Below are 20,249 nucleotides of genomic sequence, written 5' to 3' on the forward strand. Positions count from 1 at the left end.
CTTTAACGAGCTGGTGCAAATTTTTCTTCGTTGCAATGTCCACAGACGACATAATTTCAGTTAACGAATCATCCTGAGAGACAACTACTAATGTAATTAGCAAAGCATTTTCGAGCTAGTTTGAACTTACTTATGTCTTCCATACCTGTATTCTGAGATAATTTTCTTGAGAGTGCAGGGCTTGAAAAACAGTGGAGATATGATAATCAACCATATCTCCGCTAGCTCGGTTAAACACGTCGAATATGGGAGACGAGCCTCCTTGGACCAACCATCCCATAACACCCCATTTGGCTGCTATTTTTGCATCATATTTCTTCTCGGCTTTTGGTGAACCTGTTCCCAGAGATAGAACAAGAAATCTTCCATTTTCTTTCGGATTCAACGGGAAAAAGTCACTTCTTTCTTTGGTTATTTCTTTTGTTACTTGGCTTATTGCTATCAAAGTCTGTAGGAAAACAAGAAACTTGTTCAGTATATAATCTTTGCATAGTCGAGTGTCGGTTTTAAAAAAAAAGCTGCAAGACATGAACGGTACCGGATTATTAGCAGCAACACCACCATCAATTAGATTGAATTTTCTTTTGTTTCCCCATGAATCTTTGGTTTCAAAATAATGTGCGGGCAAATAAGTTGGAGCTGCTGAAGTTCCTATGCATATATCTGATAATGAAGCATCCATAGATGGATTGTTTTTCGCCTAAATTCATCACCAACAAAAAGATATGTTAACGAACATTAATACATAATAAATATTAATAACTTAAATAATTGAATACCTCAGAACTTGAAAATATTACGGGTTGAAGGCTCCTAATATCAAAGGTTGGAATCACAACATCTGTCAATGTTTCGTGCAATTTGGTTTCACCAAGTTTTTCTTTCAGAAGAGAACGAAGATACTTCCCATTGTACGTTGGTCCTGAAAACACCTTCACCAGTTTTAAAGCACGGGACAGTAGATTTCTGTTGATTTTAATGCAAGAAAAAATCAGTATATATACATATATCAAAACGGGTATGTCCGATATTCTTGAATTTCTGTGAATTCTTACTTCTTTTGTGGAAAGATTTTTGGGCAGTGACCAAGATAGAAATCCTTAATATCTTTTGCAGCAAAAATGGGACGATTTCTTTCATTTGGTGCCGTAAGCATCGCTGCAACGAGTCCTCCAGTACTCGTCCCTGCGATTACATCGAAATAATCCGCAATTCTTGCATCTTCACCATCCAATTTCTAAGCAAAAATACCATAAAAGTAACATGTTAGAATTTCAAAATAAGTGCCGCATATCAAGACACCATATATGTTCAATAACTTAAATACTTGAAGTTGGGATTCAAGAAATCCGAGGATAACTCCTGGGATAATTCCTCTAACTCCACCACCATCAATGGATAGAATCCTGACTAAATTTCCAGAAACTGATCGTTGAATTTGAAAAAGCTGGGTTGAATCTTCCATCCTCAAAAAAATATTAATTCTCTAGTAAAGAATGTATGTTGTTTTAACAATCGAATGATGAGATTATCCTAAAAGCGATCCGTTTGATTATTTATACAATTTCTCGATACTGAATTCATAGAGTGGTAAGTTTCCATATTCGGCTAAATTATGTGGATAAATATCCATATCCATTTTTAGATTAATTCTGGGTTAATTATGGAAGATTGAGTAGGAGGATATCACTTATCAGTTTCTTTGGATATCAATGGGAGCTCGATCGAGCCATATATGAGTATATGGAAATTTCTATCGGCTTATTCGAGTTATTTTCCTAAAATAAAGCGTTCTTTCATTGCATGGCGATGCCACGATATCGGATATGATCACTCTAAGATTATTATTATTATTTTGAAAAAATAAAATTTTGTCATAGTTTTCATGAAAATAAAATTTTCGAGTCATCCCATCCCATTCCTCACATCTTTTCATTACCATTTTTTTTAAAAAATTGTTTAGGTACTGAAAGATACTAAAATTTGAAAAATATCATTGGGTTTAATATATGTTTGATTAATCATCGAAAAGGATGAGTGAGTCTCATGTGAGACCGTCTCACGGATCTTAATCTGTGAGACGGGTCAACCCTACCCATATTCACAATAAATAGTAGTACTCTTAGCATAAAAAGTAATACTTTTTCATGGATGACCCAAATAAGAGATCCGTCTCATAAATACGACCCGTGAGACCGTCTCACACAAGTTTTTGTCGAAAAGGATAAACACGAAGGAAGTTCTAAAAATATGAGCTACTGTAATTTTTTTTGAGTATATATATTTTTTTACACGTCTCAAGAACTTTTATTCAGAAGACGAGTCAAACTTATTCATATATAAAAAAAAAATATTTTTGACATAATAAATAATATTTTTCATAAATTATCCAAATAAAAGATATGTCTCACAAAATTGATTCACAAAACATCTCATGAAATTTTTTCAATATTCTTATCTTTAGATTAATTAATTTTGGAATATTACTTTAACAAGCCGAATGTGATTTTTAGAAGATCCCCTAGTCTCTGACTATAAATAGAAAAATAAGCATCTGTCTCCACACCAGAAATTCTTGCAGCCAGTAAAGATCGCAATTTTCTTTGTTGCGAATTAATGCGCTGAATCTTTGTTTCTTTCCCCATTCCCATTTGCCAGAAACAAGATTAGAGAGAGTGATTCGAAGAAGAGATTGCCGAAAGAAGAAGATTTCTGGGTTTTATTTTTCATACTATAACTGACTCCCTCATAATACGTGTGTTCCTCTATTCCTTCTCCCTCTCCCTCTCCCGTGGAAATCTCTCGCCATAAATTCCAATCTCTCCAATTCTGGAAATGTCTATCCATGTACTCCGCTCTCGGTTCACATTGAAAGAGATTCATGATGTCAAGTACTGATCCAGATTCCGCAAATCCGCCGTTTGCTACGGCAGGAGATCAGAAGAATTCCTCGTCGAAGAAGATCGTGAAGCTCAGAAAAATCCCACAGATTCCCTCTAGGCAGAGAGAGAATAGAGAACAGGACGAGGATTTTGATTTTGGTATTGATGACAATGGCGATTCGAAAATAATCAAGGCCACCACGCTAGGGTTGAATCAAATTAGGACTCGATCCTCGCCCTTGCCCTTGACGCTGACACCTGCTAACCCACTGGGAAAGCCCGTTAATTTCGACACTACGACCAAGGATGTGGCTGATTCGAGACCTCAATTATCCTCTACCTCACAACAACCTGCATCGACGTCCGCGTCACATGGTGGATTTTTTGACGTTCTTTGTTTTTTTCACATTCATTTCCCTGTGTTTTGCATGAATAATTATTATGGTGTTCACGGGAACTCTCCAATTTACATTATTAGTTGAAACACTGTTTCATTGAAGTTGGTTAGCTAGCAAAAATCAGAGACAAGGGTATATGGATAATTGGATTGCCTTCGTGCAGGGGTAGAAGGATCAATATGAGCTAGGGGAAATGAAAATTTTAGTTTAATATCTTAAATCTTCATTCAAATTCAAGTTATCGTATGCAATATTAATCGATCGGTCAGTGTTGTGCCCAAATATTCTGAAATGAAAATTCTGTGATTAAACTGATTATCATTTCTTATTACGCACTTCCATTGTAGGTAAAAAGGTACACTGGAGTCAATCAAAATCCTTGAGGGTACCTTCACCCCGGATGTCAGGTTCAGCGGTAATCAGTTTGCTCTTGTTTGGTTTCTTCAATTCTTTTAGCTGTTTCGTAAGTTTTTCTAATGATTGTAAATTAGCTTAAATGAAATGGACAGCTAATATTCATGTAATTGTGCTCATTGTAGGGTTTTCATGCAACCTTTGCCAAAGAAATGCAATCTCCACGGTTCCAGTCTATCATCCGCTTAACCAGTGGTCGGTCTCCAGATATTAAGAGCTTTTCTCATGAACTCAATTCCAAAGGTGTCCGACCTCTGCCATTTTGGAAATCTCGTGCCCTTGGTCACATGAAAGTATGTTTACTCCAAATATCGCCTCATGTTTCTGCTTGTGATAATGTCTTCATGGCTTTCTTAACATCAGCTTATTTCATCAACGCATAACATATTTTTCCAGGAAATTATGGCTGTGATACGATCCAAATTTGTTAAGTTAAAGGAAGAAGTTAATGCCGACTTGGGCATTTTTGCTGGGGATTTGGTGAGTATACTTGAGAATACTTCGGAATCTCACCCAGAGTGGAAAGAATGTTTGGAAGATTTGTTGGTAAAAGCCAGGCAATGTGAAAAAATGCCACCCACTGAATTTTGGTTAAAGTGTGAAGGCATTGTACAGAATCTAGACGATCGGCGTCAAGAGCTACCAATGGGTACCCTGAAGCAAGTGCACATGCACCTCTTATTTATACTCACGCGCTGCACTCGGCTTGTTCACTTCCAAAAGGAAAGTGGTTATGAAGAAGATCGCACACTGGCTTCACATCAGCTAAGTGACCTTGGTGTTTACTCGGAGCATCTTACTGGCATGCTGGATGGGAAGCAACTTGAGAATCAAACACAGAAGGTCCATGAACAGGATCAAAGCAATCTGAGTTGCAAGCAAGACAATGTAACAGAAGAGGTCGGCAGTGCAAAGAGTGTCGCTTCATCCTGTGGAAGCTTTCGAATGTCATCTTGGAAGAGACTTCCATCTGCGGCTAAAAGAAACAGGAGAGGAAATGGATTTTCTGACACCCCCTCCAAGGATAAATCTGATAAACTGCAACATGGAGAAGAAATAGATAATGTCGAAAGCATAGATTCTCCAACATGCCAGGCTGAACAAGTAGAAGAATCCTTGAAGGAGCGAAAAGTGATTTGGGGAGTTTGGGATCAAAACCATTTGGCATATGAGAATTCGTTTATCTGCCGAATATGTGAAGTTGAAATACCAACAGCTCTTGTTGAGCAGCACTCAAGAATTTGTACGATTGCTGACAGGTGTGATTTAAAGGGTTTAACTGTTAATGAACGATTGGAAAGAGTTGCCAAGACTCTTGAAAAAATACTTGAATCCTGGACACCGTTGAGCACGGAAACAGGGGCAGGAAGTCCTGAAGCTGCAAGAATTTGTGGGTCAAGTTTGGCAGGAGATTCAAACGAGTTGTTATACAAACGAAACAGTGTTAATGAGGCTGCTAATTCTTTTCTCGTGGATGATGTATCATTTGATGTTCGTGCTCTAACACCTGATCCAACTAAGAACACATCATCTACAGGGAGTTCGATCCCGCAATCACCTTCAGTAACACCACGAATTACACAGATAGAGTTTCTACTCAGTGGACGGAGAATAATATCTGAATTTGAAAGTTATCAACAGGTAATGTTTTATGTTCCGCATCTTCTGGAAGCTATAAAATAATTTCCTTGGCTCTCCTTGTTTTTAAGTACTCCTGGTTTTTAAATGGAGTTCCTTTCCACTGTAGTATCTTCTGTTAGTATACTGGTCGATCCAGATTGATAAATTTGTTTCTTTTACTTTGTTCATCTTTTTATCTCTTGGCAAAAGGTGGCTGATAGTGTTACCTCTGTAAGATTTCCTGTTACAGAATACAATTTAGTGATACAGCAGTGTCTGAATAATTTCATTAGAGAATATTTTATGCCAATTCCATTTATTCTTTGTACCTTCGACTTCCTCGGAACTCGTTTATGTAATCTCTTGTGTTTTGTTAACTGAACTTCAGCCTTCAAAGATGCAGACCAATTATTTTTCCTTACGTTGCCTATTTGTTTGAAATTTATTTTTTGAATAATCTGCCTGGCTGCATCCTGAACTGGTATCGCAGATACACAAGCTGCAGGATATTGCTCAGTCTGTGATCAATGTTAACACTTATGACTACAGTACATTGGAATTTTTGATTGAGCGCTTAGAAGATCTCAAATATGCCATTCAAGATAGGAAGGTGGATGCTCTTGTTGTCGAAACATTTGGAAGGCGCATAGAGAAACTATTACAGTAAGTTCTGTTGCACCGAAAGGACATTTGCTTTTCTAGAACTGTAAAGTGATATGTGCAAAGTTAGCATTCATGGTTTAGTAAAGCTTAACTTTGATTAAGTTAGATATCATAGTTAAATCGGGCCATGGTTCATTAAAACTCCACACATTTACAATAACCACTCTATTTATCTCTTGATTTTGATCTGGGGTAAACGCTAGTGCAGATAATATTTGTCCAACAGCATAATTGATGTCAAAAGTGACAAACAGAGGTCCTGTACCCAATGTCTATTGAAGCATTACCTTCTTTTATAAATTAATGTCATTTTTTTCATGTGTGAAAACAAGTAACATAAAGACGCAAATTATGCAAAAGATTGACTTAATAATTTATTGCAATGGAGTTTCAGGACATGGGATTTGATAGTTCAATTCAGTTGAAATTTCAGCTCATCCAGAAATTTATGTTTGTTGCTTCAAGATGCTTGCAGTTCATCATAATATAATTGAGCAAATATCTTGTGAAATGTGCAATCTTAGTAGGGTTCATGATCAAGTGGCGCATAAACTTTTGTTCCAGTGTCCAGTGTATAGTTTAAATTTTTTATTTCTTCTGAATGTGGCTTCCAATGATCTTATTTTAAAATCTTCAGGGAGAAATATGTACTTGTATGTGGGCAGATTGACGATGACAAGGCAGACATTGTAACTAGCATGGCTGATGAGGATAGCCCAACAGAGGAAGACACAGTTCGCAGTGTGCGTGCGAGCCCTATTAATACATCTGCGAAGGATCGAACATCTATAGAAGATTTTGAAATCATCAAACCTATCAGCCGAGGAGCTTTTGGTCGAGTTTTTCTAGCAGCAAAAAGAGCAACTGGTGACTTGTTTGCGATAAAGGTCAGATTCTTCGTCTTAATCTAAAGTATTAAAAATATTGATCTTTTTAACTGGACCCTGCATACAATAATGCAATATTTTTCTAAAGAATGCCCATGTTAACCAAATTTTATAGGTTTTGAAAAAAGCAGATATGATTCGGAAAAATGCAGTGGAAAGTATCTTAGCCGAGCGTGATATTTTAATTTCAGTTCGCAATCCTTTTGTGGTGAGCAGATGTTATGATTTAAAGCCAGTGCATAAATTGTGTAACAGCTAAACTAAAAACTTTCCTTTACTAATTTATAATCTAACGATGAACAGGTCCGATTTTTCTATTCTTTCACATGTAGGGAAAATCTTTATCTGGTTATGGAGTACTTGAATGGAGGTGATCTTTTCTCACTGCTAAAGAATCTAGGTTGCTTAGAGGAAGATATGGCACGCATATATTTTGCCGAAGTTGTATGAACTTCTAGTACTCCATAACTTTGAGTTGCTTCTCCTATTTTTCCTTCTTTAGAGACTGATTTATTTATTTTCTTCGTAGGTACTGGCTTTAGAGTATCTGCACTCCTTGCATGTCATTCATAGAGATTTAAAGCCAGATAACTTGCTGATAGGTCCAGAAGGTCACATCAAGGTCAATATATATGTGTATGGATGTACTCCATAAGCATGAGAATTTTACTGTGAAATGTTGTTTAAAAAGAAACATGCACTTACAAAAATTCAATAATTTAATAAGAAATTTGAATGGTATTCTATCTTCCTACCCACTTTATTTTCTTTAACATTTTATGAGCAACCCATTTGGATGAAAGTAGCATGGATTACAAGCTCCTTCTAGTAGACAGCATTCTGGAGAAAATGGGAGTGTTTTTAATTGCTTTTTTCATTGGAATAGACACTCTAACTTAATTCATTGTTTTATATATTATGTCATAAATCTAATTTCTACTGTCACAGTTGACAGATTTTGGGCTCTCCAAAGTTGGTCTTATAAACAGCACAGATGATTTATCGAGACCTTCGGCTTTTATGGGGAATGATAAACCAAAAGGAGCAGAACACTCATCACTAAAAAGAGAACAGCGGAAAACTCTTTCGGTTGCTGGAACACCTGACTATTTAGCACCTGAGATACTTCTCGGCATGGAACATGGTTCAAAATCTATGCAAACTTTTTCTCAATGTTCCAAATCTACTGAATCCTATGTTCTGTCATGCTTGTCTTGACTTGGTTATGAATTTTTTTTAATTTTTTTGCAGGTGCAACAGCTGATTGGTGGTCTGCGGGCGTCATCCTCTTTGAGATCCTTGTAGGTATTCCACCTTTTAATGCAGACGATCCACAGGTATACCACCAGCACATGTTGTTTTAGAGATGAGGTGATCTTGTCATTGTAATGCTTTAGTCGTCTGAGGTTTTTTATCGAAGTCAATTTTGAGTTATCTCACTATTGTTAGTGTTTGATTTGAGTGAGTGTGTATAATGGACATTTCTGATTTGGTGATTAAATCCGAATCTAAAATTGACTGGTATTAAGTGAAAATACTTTCCAAATAGAACAAAGAGACACCGACTACCTACTTCAAAAACTCTATAACATATATCCGTTCTTTCTAGCTAGTCAAATGGCTCATTATTTCGAGTGTTTCGATGTTAGCCATCACAGTTTTTTTATTTCTTCATCCAGTTAAATTTGTATCCTTAAAAAGTTTGATAATCGACGTAAGAATTGTTTGAAGACAAGACATTTTGCTCCATCTGCAAATTAAAGCAACCAATGGTTTGATTTTTTTTTTATTAGTGTTTGTGTATCACGGGCATGTTGATCAATTATGGCATTGATAGCTTCTTTGTTTCACGCAGCAAATCTTCAACAATATTTTGAACGGAGACATACCCTGGCCCAAGATACCAGAAGAAATGAGCCTTGAAGCCTATGATTTAATTAAGAAGTATGTTCTACATGAAACTTGTCGGTACCTTTTGCGTCGGAAACGTTATGTAGTTATTTTATTTCTAGACTTATGTAAATTAAACTACGAATTCTATCTCTATGGGCCAAGTGTCAAGATTCATATTTTTGGATAGCAAATGAATTATTAACCTAGTTAAATTGGGATTCTGAAGACAAATATAGTTCCATATTATTGTGTCTTCGAACCACTGCTCGTTAGAGCTTGAGATAGGGTTTGTCACAGGAATATGTCCACCTTTTCACCCTTTAAAGCGTGTCCGAATAATAATGTGGTCGTCAAGGCCATTTTGATCCGAGTTCATTCTTCCCCTAAATGTGCGATCAATGCATTTAAAGATTTATGCTTTTCTTGATATATAAACCAGATATGTTGTTCTTGTCAACTTTAGCCACTGAACACAAGAACTTCTATTACCATTGTAGTAGCGTATGTTTTTTTTGTTGCTGTAATTGATTGGATTATTATGCAAATAATTTCTTTCTCCTGTCTTGCTTGTTTGTGCAACTGAATATGGAGCATATTTGACCACCTTTCAGGTTGCTGATTGAAAATCCCGTTCAGAGATTGGGTGCAACTGGGGCCGGAGAGGTAAGAATACTTGAACTGGGGAAGGGTGTGCAATATAGGAAGAACATAGGAATACAATCTAATTTGTCTGTTGTTCTCAGGTGAAGCGACACTCATATTTTAAGGACATTAACTGGGACACACTAGCAAGGCAAAAGGTCTTTACCTATTTCTTACTCCCGTACGCTGTCACCTAACACGTACCAGATTGTTTCTATAACAAGCTATATTTATCTCAGCAATTATCATATATCCTCTTATCCACAGGCAGCATTCATACCTTCGGCCGAGGGACATGATACAAGTTATTTTATGAGCCGATACATTTGGAATCCAGAAGAGGAAAATGTTCACGGAGGTAGTGATTTTGATGACATGGCTGAGACTGGCAGTGCTTCCAGCAGTTCATACAGCTACATACAGGATGAAGATGTAAGCTTTCCAAAAGCTCGACTGCATTAATTTCCTAAGGATTTTTTTGGAGATCCACATTATCAGGAATTCCACCAAAAGTTTAACGAATTATGAGATGACATATAATCTGTAGGATCCTTTTTTTTTCCAAAAGATTCTCACTTTGGCCCTCCTACCTGGATGTTGTATTGCGTGAGTCCCCTGTTATCTGCTGATTATGAGAAGCCAATAAGAAAAGGAAATAGTTAGCTGGTTTAAATTGATTATATTAATAATAATTTAGTATTTTAGTTGAGTTAGGATGTTATCATCAAAGCGGACTAAGTTAGTGAAACATTGGTTATATCTTTTTGGTCATCCAAAATTATTTACTCTTTGATACTTCACGGTTCTCTTTGGAAATAATATTAAACACCACACAAATGGATAAACTCTGGAAATCTAAAAACAAATGCAGCCCCCCAATGTTTGAATTTCCTTTTTCTGCAATGAAAACTAATAAACTTTGTGTCTTGGACACAGGGGGATGAATGTGGAAATCTAGCAGATTTTGGTGCTCCAACTCTTGACACGAAGTACTCCTTCAGTAACTTCTCATTCAAGGTGCGAACCTTTAGTGAATAGTATAGTGCTGGTAAATGATGAAATGCGGCGAATTTATATTCTTGGTACAGAATATCCCACTAACCCCTACTAATTTTTGTTTTCACTCATCAGAACCTGTCCCAGCTAGCTTCCATTAACTATGATTTGCTTACAAAGAGTATCAAAGACTCAGTACAGACTGAAAAACCATCTGGTCCATGACATGGGGATAAACCCAGCTTTAGCTACTGCTGAACATGGAACCTGTCCGAGTATCGTTTATTGATAGCTACGAGGACGTTTAATGCCAGAATGAGTGAACTTGACGGCCAAGCTACTGAATTGTGTATTGACCATAGATTCCTAACATGCAGAATGGACTGTTGTGTCAAGAAAGGCGCGATCCTTGGATGTAAGAATGACAGATATTTCATAGATTGCATACATTTTACTTTGAATTGAAAATTTCGTCTCATTTTTTCCTGTATATAGGCATCTGTTTATCTGGACGGTGGATTATTTATGTTACTTCTGCACTTTAAATGTGGTTCAGATTATTTTGAAGATTACTTGATATTACTCTGTGTGTTCCTTTGACTTTCCAGTTCATTTGATGCATGCACATTCGGTCTACTCTCAATTTTAACAGCGTAAAGTGACGAAACTATGCTGTGATTGGGTCTTTCACATTTGTTTAGACCGTGTTTTCACGAGGGGGTAAAAATGTAACTTAAAACTGATACGATTGCCGATACCACATATTTTGGCGAGCTTATTTACTTAAAATAATTGTTTTTTTTTTTTAAAAAAATATTTGTCAAAGATCTCACTATTTTATATTTTTTCTTAGGATTATTATATGAAGATAACATTACAAGCTATTGATTAACGTCAAACACACCAATAGATCAATAAATGCGAAAATATCGTTAGAGACTTGATTACAAATTAATGACCATATGAAGTCTGCAGAGTGCCGAAATGTTTCTTGTATCACTTCTCATGATGATAAACAATGTTAATATGCCGATCTTGAGAGAATCTAGTCTGGAGTCGACTAAAGGAATACCATACATTCATGGTCAACCTAAGTTATATTGGTCAAATTGAAAAGGGTTGTTTAGGCAAACAGATTCCTACATTTGTTGCTGCCTTTGTACGTGTAAGTTTATGGTTCCTCAATCATTTTCCAGAACTGGGAGTCACCATTTTTGCGCTGGTCCCAAACAATCCTAACGGCTGCACATTCTCTTGATCAAACAGGATGTGGGATCCAGTGCAAGTGGTGCCAATTTTTACCCCTTTTCTGGGATCCCCTGTTTCTGTTCACGAGACAGGAGAAACATCTTGCATTCCATTCCAAGAAAACAGAGGTACAATAATCTTCATTCAAAATTTCCCACTTTTATGTTGAACTGGACACATGTATGTTTGTGTTTTATTTTGGTGGTAACATGTGAAGGATCTTGATTCCCCTTTTCGTCCTTATGATTTAAAACGGGTGTTGAGGTCGAATCAAGGAAGATTGTTGACGATAATATAAAAACTCTTGATCAATTGAAGAGGCAAAGAAAATGACCTGCGTGGTACTGGTACATCATGCCTTGTGCATCGAATTTTGATACACTACAGAAACTGTAGCATTCCCACGTTTATTTTGCTTTTTTAATCTGATTTGGTTTCTCTACTGACACTATCCTTTATAAAACAGTAAAATAAAGAACTCCTGTTCTTGGCCTTAATTACTTTTATGACGTTGCTATTCTTGATTCTTCCCCTGATTTACTTATGTTGGACACTATATATTCATGTGCCAAGAGCCGTTTTTTTACCAATGTAATTAATTGCAAATTTATAATCTTATCCTAGTGAAACTAATTATAATTAATGATTTTAAGCACGAATAAGAATGGGATTCTTGACAGGACTTTATAATCTTGCTTGGTGGCCTGTTATGACACCGGACACGACAGCCCCGAGTTATTGGTTGAACTGGAGGTTTTTACTCTGTGCAACATGGATCCTAATTGCTATGGTGAGTCCTGCGCTTTTGATATGGAGCTATGAAGGCAATAAAAATAAGAACGGAACAAATGGTGAGACACAGGAATCAGCAGGATGTTCATACGAGGGTGAAGCTTGGGGAACATGTTTGAAAACAATTCATCCCATTTGGCTTCTTGGTTACCGAATTGTTGCTTTCTGCTCAATGCTTGCATTATTGCTTGCCGACTCCATCATCCATAGTGCCCGCATATTTTACTTTTATACTCAGTAAGACCTTATGGATTCTTAATCTGTTTGTTTGAACATGTTCTCTCACTGAGGAAGCCTGATTTTCAGTTGCATTCCATGTTTTTATCTTGACTTCTATTTTTAATTGTCCTGGTCCCTGGATTCCAGCACTTGCATTGAGAAAATATAATTCATCTCTGATTGAAGGGATCTTTGGATGAATTATTCATGCCAATACGTTTCTTGACACAACATAGTTGTCCTTTTTGCCTAGCTTCTTTCTTATCTTTTGGTATTCTTGTTTTCTCGTGTTGCTATTTCACTCCTTTTTCATTAGAATGAAACAAACAAATGCTCCAATAAGGAGTGATATTGTGATATGTGTGTGTGTGGTTGGAGCATATCTTGTCTCACTGCTTTTTTGTCAAACAGGTGGACTTTTACCCTAGTCACCGTCTATTTTGGGGTATGCTATTCATAGCTAAAACCTGCATCCACACACCTCTAAATCAGATCAACAAGTATCAAGAAAGTCATTGAAGTCCATTATATATTTTTGTAATTGGTTGTGTCATTTTGTTCTTACATGAAGATCAAAATCAGATTTTTATTTTTCAGTTCGTGTTTTTGTAGCTAGCAACACTACTCTCCTTTCATGGATATCTCCATTACTGCCACAAATTCGACCACGATAAAAATCGTAGTGTTGGTACAGAGGAGCGAGGCTCCTATATAACACCAAAGCTCGGAGAATATGCAGATGTGCCCTGCATGACCATAAGTTTGAATCAGTACGACGAAGGTCGTCGCCAAACTGCATCTACTTGGGAATACACTTTACAAATAAATTTTTCAGGCAAGTTTTCTCCTGCAGTTGTATCATACTCCTAAATATTTATTATTATTCACGCAGGGAAATATGGCATCCAATTATTAGTTAACTGAGAATTAAATCAATATTAATCTTATTTCATTTTAGGAAAGCTTTGCCAGAGTTTTTTGCCTTTTGGGTATTGCTTCATGTATGTTCATAAAAACACTAACGAGGAGAACTCAAGTCTTGGATAAGCGCTGAATATTCAGCCAGTGTAGTCAAAGATGTATCACCAAGTGTAACTGAAGATCTGTACTAGGTATATCAGGATGTAAGACTGGAGAAAATATGGAACGAACTGTGAATTTACTCATCACCATGTTGTCTTATTATTTCTCATTATACTTTTGTCATAGATGTGTGCTGGGGCTCTCGCACTCACAGATTCTGTCTTCTGGCTCGTACTTTACCCATTTTTTACTGCCAAAGATTTCAGATTAAGTTTTGTAAGTATAAAGATTTCAATTTTATCCGCTCTGCTATAATATTGTTAGAATTTAGTGATTTTGTTACCTTCAAGTATTCGACTATGCTACATAAGGTGTTTTGCTCATTCCACTAAACAACGCGCCAGGGCTCACATGAGCCTATTCAAGCTTTAATATTATACTAAAAGTTCGGTCACATAGGTAGTCTGCCTACTCAATCGAATGTAGATTGTGAGCTCAAACTTCGCTTGAATAGAAATGCCAGAGCTGCCGTTTATATTTTAATGAAATCGATTGTCAAAGTTGATAATATAAACTCTTTAATTGAAACTGTGTCTTGAGATCAAACGGCTTCACAAGCACCGAGTTTCGCTCGGAGCATGATTTGGGCAGTTTAAAGTCACTCGACTCAAATTTACCTCTACTTTGTCTGCATGTGATTGCAGAACACATGCTGGAGTTAAATGCATGCAACACGTTTCACATTATTTCTTTGATACGCCTTAGCATTACTTGATTTTGCAGCTGGTTGTTTGTATGCATTCTGTCAATGCTGTTTTCCTCCTTGGTGAAACGATTTTAAACAGCCTGGTAATCTATTAATTGCTAAATTCTCAACTATCTTTCAGTTAATCCTGAACTTACATAATCATCAACCAATCTTTTCCAGCGCTTTCCCTTCTTCTGAATAGCATATTTTCTTCTATGGACATGTGTATTCGTTGTTTTCCAGTAGACCCTCCATGCTTTTGTTTTGATGAGGTATGCTTGTAATTCCTTCAAACTTCTCCGGGGGATGATACATGACTGATTTCTTTCATTCATTGTGAATTACCTCTAACAGGTGGCCTTATCCTTTTCTTGAATTGTCATCTCCATATGCTCCCATATGGTAAGCTTTAAATCTTTGCATGATTTTGCTCCTGGTAAACCACAGCGGAAGCTATGGATCTAACAGAGCTATGAGTAAAAGCTTGTATTCTCGACCTACTTTCTAGCATATTTTCACTTAAAATATCCTTCGCAGGTACTTGTCTGTGGGGCTGTTACACCTTCCTTGTTTTGGGATATTTATTCTTATATTCAAGATAAAAAAACCGCCGCTTATCAAGATGACCTTCGATCAAATAAATAAAGTCAAGCTAACACCGCTGCGCCTTCAGCATCTTAGGAATAACAGGTTTGTTGAAATTTTATTGAAATTCGACGAGATCCTGATTGTGATGGACTTGAAGTATAAGTTTGTATAGTATTTGAAATTGCTGGAATTCTAATCGAAGCACTATTATTCTATTTTAACGGGGTTGGCATGAACATTAAAAGATAAGGAGACTGTTTGCACTGCATAGAGAGAAGTTTAAATTTTCTTTGCTACATCACCATCTATCTTTATACACATTAAAAAGTGAAAGGTGGAGCGCACCAAATTCAGTGCAGAAATTTTGTTCTTGGGTTTTTAGTGGATTTGCACTAGGTCAGTGCAATAAATTGGAATTCAGGACTTTTAGTCACAAGGAGGACAAATGTTCAATTCGTGGCTCTCAGTTTGGTGTATAAATTTTCAAAACTTTAGTGCATCTGTTGACTTTTTGAATTATTGATGCAATAAAAGCGACAATTTCATTGTGCCATGTGAGTATGATGTGTAATATTGCCATTGAATGTAAAAGATTCGAATTTTATTATCAAAATTATATATAGCTTTTGGCATTAAAACGAATAGTGTGTGCTTTTGATTCCATGTATTACGTGTGGATCAAAGTGAACAATCCCTTGTTTTCATACATAAACTTATATTTGTAAGACAGTAAATATTATAATTTTTTTTGTCATATTAGTATAATTCACTCACTTCCAACTCAAACAATCAAAGCTATTCAAATTTGATGTTATTTTAGATTAGATGAACAATCGGTTTGTTTTTATTCAAGAAAACCACTATTCAAAAGAATCGATTTCAAGAAATATATAATGTTACATATAATTCATGTTAAGTTATCATTTTTTTCCTCGTTATTTTTGAACTTGCAAAAGAGTTGCAATACGAATATCATGAAACTAACTCAATGTGCTTCATATAGATTTAAAAAATTTTAATATAGTAGGCAGATTTTCAACATTAAAAACTTGTATACTAAAAACAATGGCATAGCTTAGACCAATCATTAGCTGTTATTATTGTTGTTTAATATGTAACATAATCATCTAAAACGTTTTTTTTTTTAATTTTTAGCCAACAAATTAGTTGGGAATTTGAAAGCATAGAGGCAAAAAAGAGGGATCTACTAGGCAAGTAACCTAAAAGAAAAGGCCCGACCACCAAATATGGAATGTGCAAACATTTTTTAAACGATCGATCCACAACCAACGAGTGTAGGTTAATGGGTTAGCGCTTTCTATGTCCATTCAGTACCAACTTCGCGCTATAAAAAGACCCCATTTTTACCAATTTTGTTAAATCTCATGTGGAGTGATCTCCCCAACTATAACTATAGCTGCACAATGCCAAGATTTACTCTGTTCGTAATTATTAACCATCTCTCTCCACACCAGAATTTCTTGCACCCTATTTTGGGACCTCTTTCAACGGTAAAGATCTCAAATTTCTCTGTATATCTGGCAGCTATTACTACGTTCTTGATTTACTTTTGGCATTTTAATTTAATTGGCGGATCTTGATTCGATCTTTTTTACGTTGAGTTTCTTGATCCTGATCTGGGAATGCGGCTCTGGGCTCTTTTTTTCTTCTTCTTTTTAAATCATTGGGTTGACTGTGAAAATCAGGTTGAGAAGCAATGGCAAGAAAGAAGATTAGAGAGTATGATTCCAAGAGGTTGTTGAAAGAATATTTCAAAAGGATTTCTGGGTCTAATTTGGAAATCAAATCTGCTCAAGTCAGTTCCTTTTTTGGTCTTCCTTTTCTTGGATATATTGTCGTTCTTTTTGTAATTATCGGATGTCAAGAATTTCTGTGAAAATCGACTGGTTTGAGTTTAACAAATAGTGAGCTCTTGTGTCATATTTGGAGGGGCGTATACCTAAATCTTCAATTCTCTTGCTGCTCAAATTGGATGATATTTATAGATTAGCTATCTGACTGATAGGTTAATCCGGGGTTCAGCTATCGACCTTAAATGAAAATATCCTTAAAATTTGTGGAATTTTGTCCCATGTTTTCTATATTTTAGTGCATTTGGAAGCTGGATGGGCATTCCGATGGGTGGTGATTCAGTCTGCGATGAGGTGCAAAACTTTCATTTGAAAACACACATCTTGAATTTTATTTTTCGTTTCAGTTTGATCACATGGATGAATTTTATCCATTGCTTAAATTGCTCTAAACTTACCATGATTTAACTCAAATATGCCACTGAAATATTCAGATCCTTGAGTTTTATTGTATATAATCTTGTGAGAGCATGTGCAGAACCATAATTTTTTCCAGTTGTGTCGATACCTAAATTGCTATGGATTTAATATTCACCATTAATCTTTGTGAATTGATGGTTTAGGTCACCGAATCTACTGATTTCAATGAACTGGTAAACAAGGAACCATGGCTCTCATCAACAAAACTAGTTGTCAAACCAGATATGTTATTCGGGAAGCGTGGCAAAAGTGGTCTTGTCGCATTGAACCTGGATTTGGCTGGAGTTGCCGCATTTGTAAAAGAAAAGCTTGGGAAAGAGGTACTTTCAATATACATTCACATTATTTCTTGTGTAATATCGAACATTATGCTTTCACACCGTGTCTTCCATGTCTCGGAAATTACTCAGATAATTATATAGTATATTTATTTACCTATACTTTGGCACATTTCATGTGAGAACAGGTAGAGATGGGAGGATGCAAAGGGCCGATTACAACATTCATTGTAGAACCGTTTGTTCCTCATAATGAGGAATTTTATGTGAATATAGTCTCCCAAAGGCTGGGTTGTAGTATAAGCTTCTCTGAGTGTGGAGGAACCGAGGAATTGAGATTGAAGAGAACTGGGAAAAGGTACTGGGAATTTCTTTTTTGTTGCATGTTTTAGCAAAATATTTGTTCCCATCCTCTATATTTAGTAGTTAAATTTCCTCAAGATTTAACCAAACTTTACTGTATATTTTGTACTCTATCCAGGTGAAGACTATATTTGTTTCAACGGGCATCTCTTTCACATCAGAGCTTTGTGCTCCACTTGTGGCAACTCTTCCATTGGAAGTAATTTTTTCTCTCTTTTGTTTAAATTTCTGCATCTGTCTTACCAGATTTGGTGAAATGTCATTTGCTCCTGTTAATAATTATAAATTATATATGTGATACAGATCAAAGGTGTGATTGAGGAGTTCATCAAAGTAGTCTATGCTTTATTCTTAGGTAATTCTAAGATTCTCGACAATAAAATTCACTTAAAAAGATATTTAATCATCAATATTCTCTGCAATGATTTGAGATTTTTTTTAACTTAGATTTGGACTTCACTTTTCTTGAGATGAATCCTTTCACCATGGTTGATGGAAAGCCTTATCCTTTGGATATGAGAGGGGAGCTTGATGATACAGCAGGTTTCAAGAACTTTAAAAAGTAAACTAACTTTCCTTTCATCAATCCTTTTTTTAGGCTTAGTATCACCTATAAGTATACCATGCTAATATTGGGCTGTATTTACATTATATCTTACAGATGGGGAAATATCGAATTTCCAATGCCCTTTGGAAGAGTTATGAGTCCTACAGAAAGCTTTATCCATGGACTTGATGAAAAGGTACTTAAAAATGCATTTAATCTCCTTTTGAACTCATTTGAATCTTGTTGATCAAGGATACAAGAGACATTGAGAATGCGACAAATTATGTGATATAATAAATGCCAAGTCTGTATGTTAATAATATGCTGTAAAGCCTTATTTGTTTCTCTTATCATTTCGCCTTCAGACCAGCGCATCTCTGAAGTTCACAGTCTTGAACCCAAAAGGACGAATCTGGACTATGGTTGCTGGAGGAGGCGCTAGTGTTATCTATGCAGACACCGTAGATATTCCTCATTCTTGGTCCTTTTTTATACTCGTGAAACAGTTTGCCCTAAAATTAACATACTCGGATTTAGGTTGGTGATCTTGGCTTTGCCTCTGAGCTCGGGAACTACGCAGAATACAGTGGCGCTCCCAATGAAGAAGAAATCTTGCAGTATGCCAGAGTTGTAATTGATGTGAGGATCATCACTTGCCTATTTTCTTTCTGTAGTCCTCAAGAATGCACCAGATGCTCAAGTCCTAGCATTATTGCTCTGGTTATAGGAATCAAAACTTAAGGCAGCAAGAATGAGTCTGTACGTTCGAAGGGGTGGTCCGAATTACCAGAGAAGTCTTGCCAGGATGAGAACTCTCGGAGAAGAAATGGGCATTCCTATAGATGTCTATGGACCTGAGGCAACCATGACCGGTATATGCAAACAAGCCATTGAATGCATCAATGCAGCTGCCTGAACTTTGAATTCATTGTTTATTGCTTTTGGTTTGTAGGAATATAGATTTGAAATTTGTGCTTTTGAAACGTGCCATAAATGAGGCTGAAGTCTCCGAGATTACAAATTAATTAATGAAATCTTTCGCCTGTTTTTTGCACAACTGGGGGTATTATCATTCTATAGACCCATAAAAAAAATAATTTTTAACTATTTATTGCAGTACAATACACAAAATCTTATATATATTTTATGTTGTAGATATAGCTATTTTAAGAAATTAACAGTTGTTTCACATTGGGTAGTGCTACTTTGGATATTATATTATGACTGGCCAAATATTACTGGAAATGAAATATTTTATAATAAGGAATTTTTTTTTTCTTTTTTGGGTGCATATTATATATATATATATATTATAAAGAATATGAATGAATAGTTTATACCGCTTTTCGAAGGCGACAACAATTCTCTCGCTGGGCATTGGGATTCGACTTTTTTGCAAAGTTTTTGGCATTCAAGTAAATTATTAGGACAATCTTTGTTTTTATTTAAAAAGAAGAAAGAAAATGTTCTCGTAAAATTATGAANTTTCAACACTCCCCCTTGTGATGATGATCATAATGATTGTATACATTACGTGTTTTTATACTGCCTCGTTAAAAACCTTACTAGGAAAAACCCATTGGGATAAAAACCATAGTAAGGGAAAAAGAGTGCAGTCACGTAAACTCCCCCTCATGTTGACACGAACAATTCTTCACAAATTTCGTAGATTGCGCATCCCAATATTATATATGTGCTTTCTGAATATTGTGGTAGGAAGTGCCTTTGTGAAGAGATCTGATGAGTTTTCACTTGAT

The 20,249-nt window shown here is 36.0% G+C and overlaps 2 protein-coding genes and 2 pseudogenes across 7 annotated transcripts; 3 read left to right on the forward strand and 1 right to left on the reverse strand.

The window, feature by feature from the left end:
- Positions 1 to 86: 86 nt before the first annotated feature.
- LOC140978561 (patatin-like protein 2) lies at positions 87 to 1,532 on the reverse strand (annotated as a pseudogene).
- A 1,034-nt stretch (positions 1,533 to 2,566) lies between these two features.
- LOC140978562 (probable serine/threonine protein kinase IRE) lies at positions 2,567 to 10,975 on the forward strand. The gene is made up of 17 exons (XM_073443713.1): positions 2,567 to 3,257; positions 3,628 to 3,695; positions 3,820 to 3,987; positions 4,091 to 5,335; positions 5,805 to 5,977; positions 6,615 to 6,864; positions 6,980 to 7,072; positions 7,168 to 7,308; positions 7,394 to 7,486; positions 7,813 to 8,008; positions 8,116 to 8,201; positions 8,720 to 8,808; positions 9,369 to 9,420; positions 9,501 to 9,557; positions 9,667 to 9,831; positions 10,336 to 10,416; positions 10,531 to 10,975. The coding sequence occupies exons 1-17, from the start codon at positions 2,882 to 2,884 to the stop codon at positions 10,618 to 10,620; spliced, it is 3,423 nt and encodes a 1,140-aa protein (XP_073299814.1). The 5' UTR covers positions 2,567 to 2,881; the 3' UTR covers positions 10,621 to 10,975.
- A 379-nt stretch (positions 10,976 to 11,354) lies between these two features.
- Positions 11,355 to 15,262, forward strand: LOC140978811 (uncharacterized). Of its 6 annotated transcripts, XR_012175631.1 has the most exons (9): positions 11,355 to 11,771; positions 12,324 to 12,672; positions 13,066 to 13,099; positions 13,267 to 13,489; positions 13,864 to 13,953; positions 14,461 to 14,526; positions 14,606 to 14,697; positions 14,780 to 14,827; positions 14,963 to 15,262. XR_012175631.1 is itself a non-coding variant. In XM_073444040.1 (7 exons), exons 1-7 carry the CDS (start codon positions 11,663 to 11,665, stop codon positions 15,025 to 15,027), a joined length of 918 nt encoding a protein of 305 aa, XP_073300141.1. In that variant the 5' UTR covers positions 11,355 to 11,662; the 3' UTR covers positions 15,028 to 15,262. The 6 variants fall into 6 exon arrangements, 2 of the variants coding, with proteins under 2 accessions (XP_073300141.1, XP_073300140.1); XR_012175629.1 differs by having other exon boundaries at positions 13,864 to 14,697; XR_012175630.1 differs by having other exon boundaries at positions 13,864 to 14,526; positions 14,606 to 14,827.
- A 991-nt stretch (positions 15,263 to 16,253) lies between these two features.
- LOC140978836 (ATP-citrate synthase alpha chain protein 1-like) lies at positions 16,254 to 19,560 on the forward strand (annotated as a pseudogene).
- Positions 19,561 to 20,249: the final 689 nt, after the last annotated feature.

This window comes from Primulina huaijiensis, chromosome 6, assembly GCF_012295235.1.
Source record: "Primulina huaijiensis isolate GDHJ02 chromosome 6, ASM1229523v2, whole genome shotgun sequence".
In the NCBI taxonomy this organism is placed as follows: domain Eukaryota; kingdom Viridiplantae; phylum Streptophyta; class Magnoliopsida; order Lamiales; family Gesneriaceae; genus Primulina; species Primulina huaijiensis.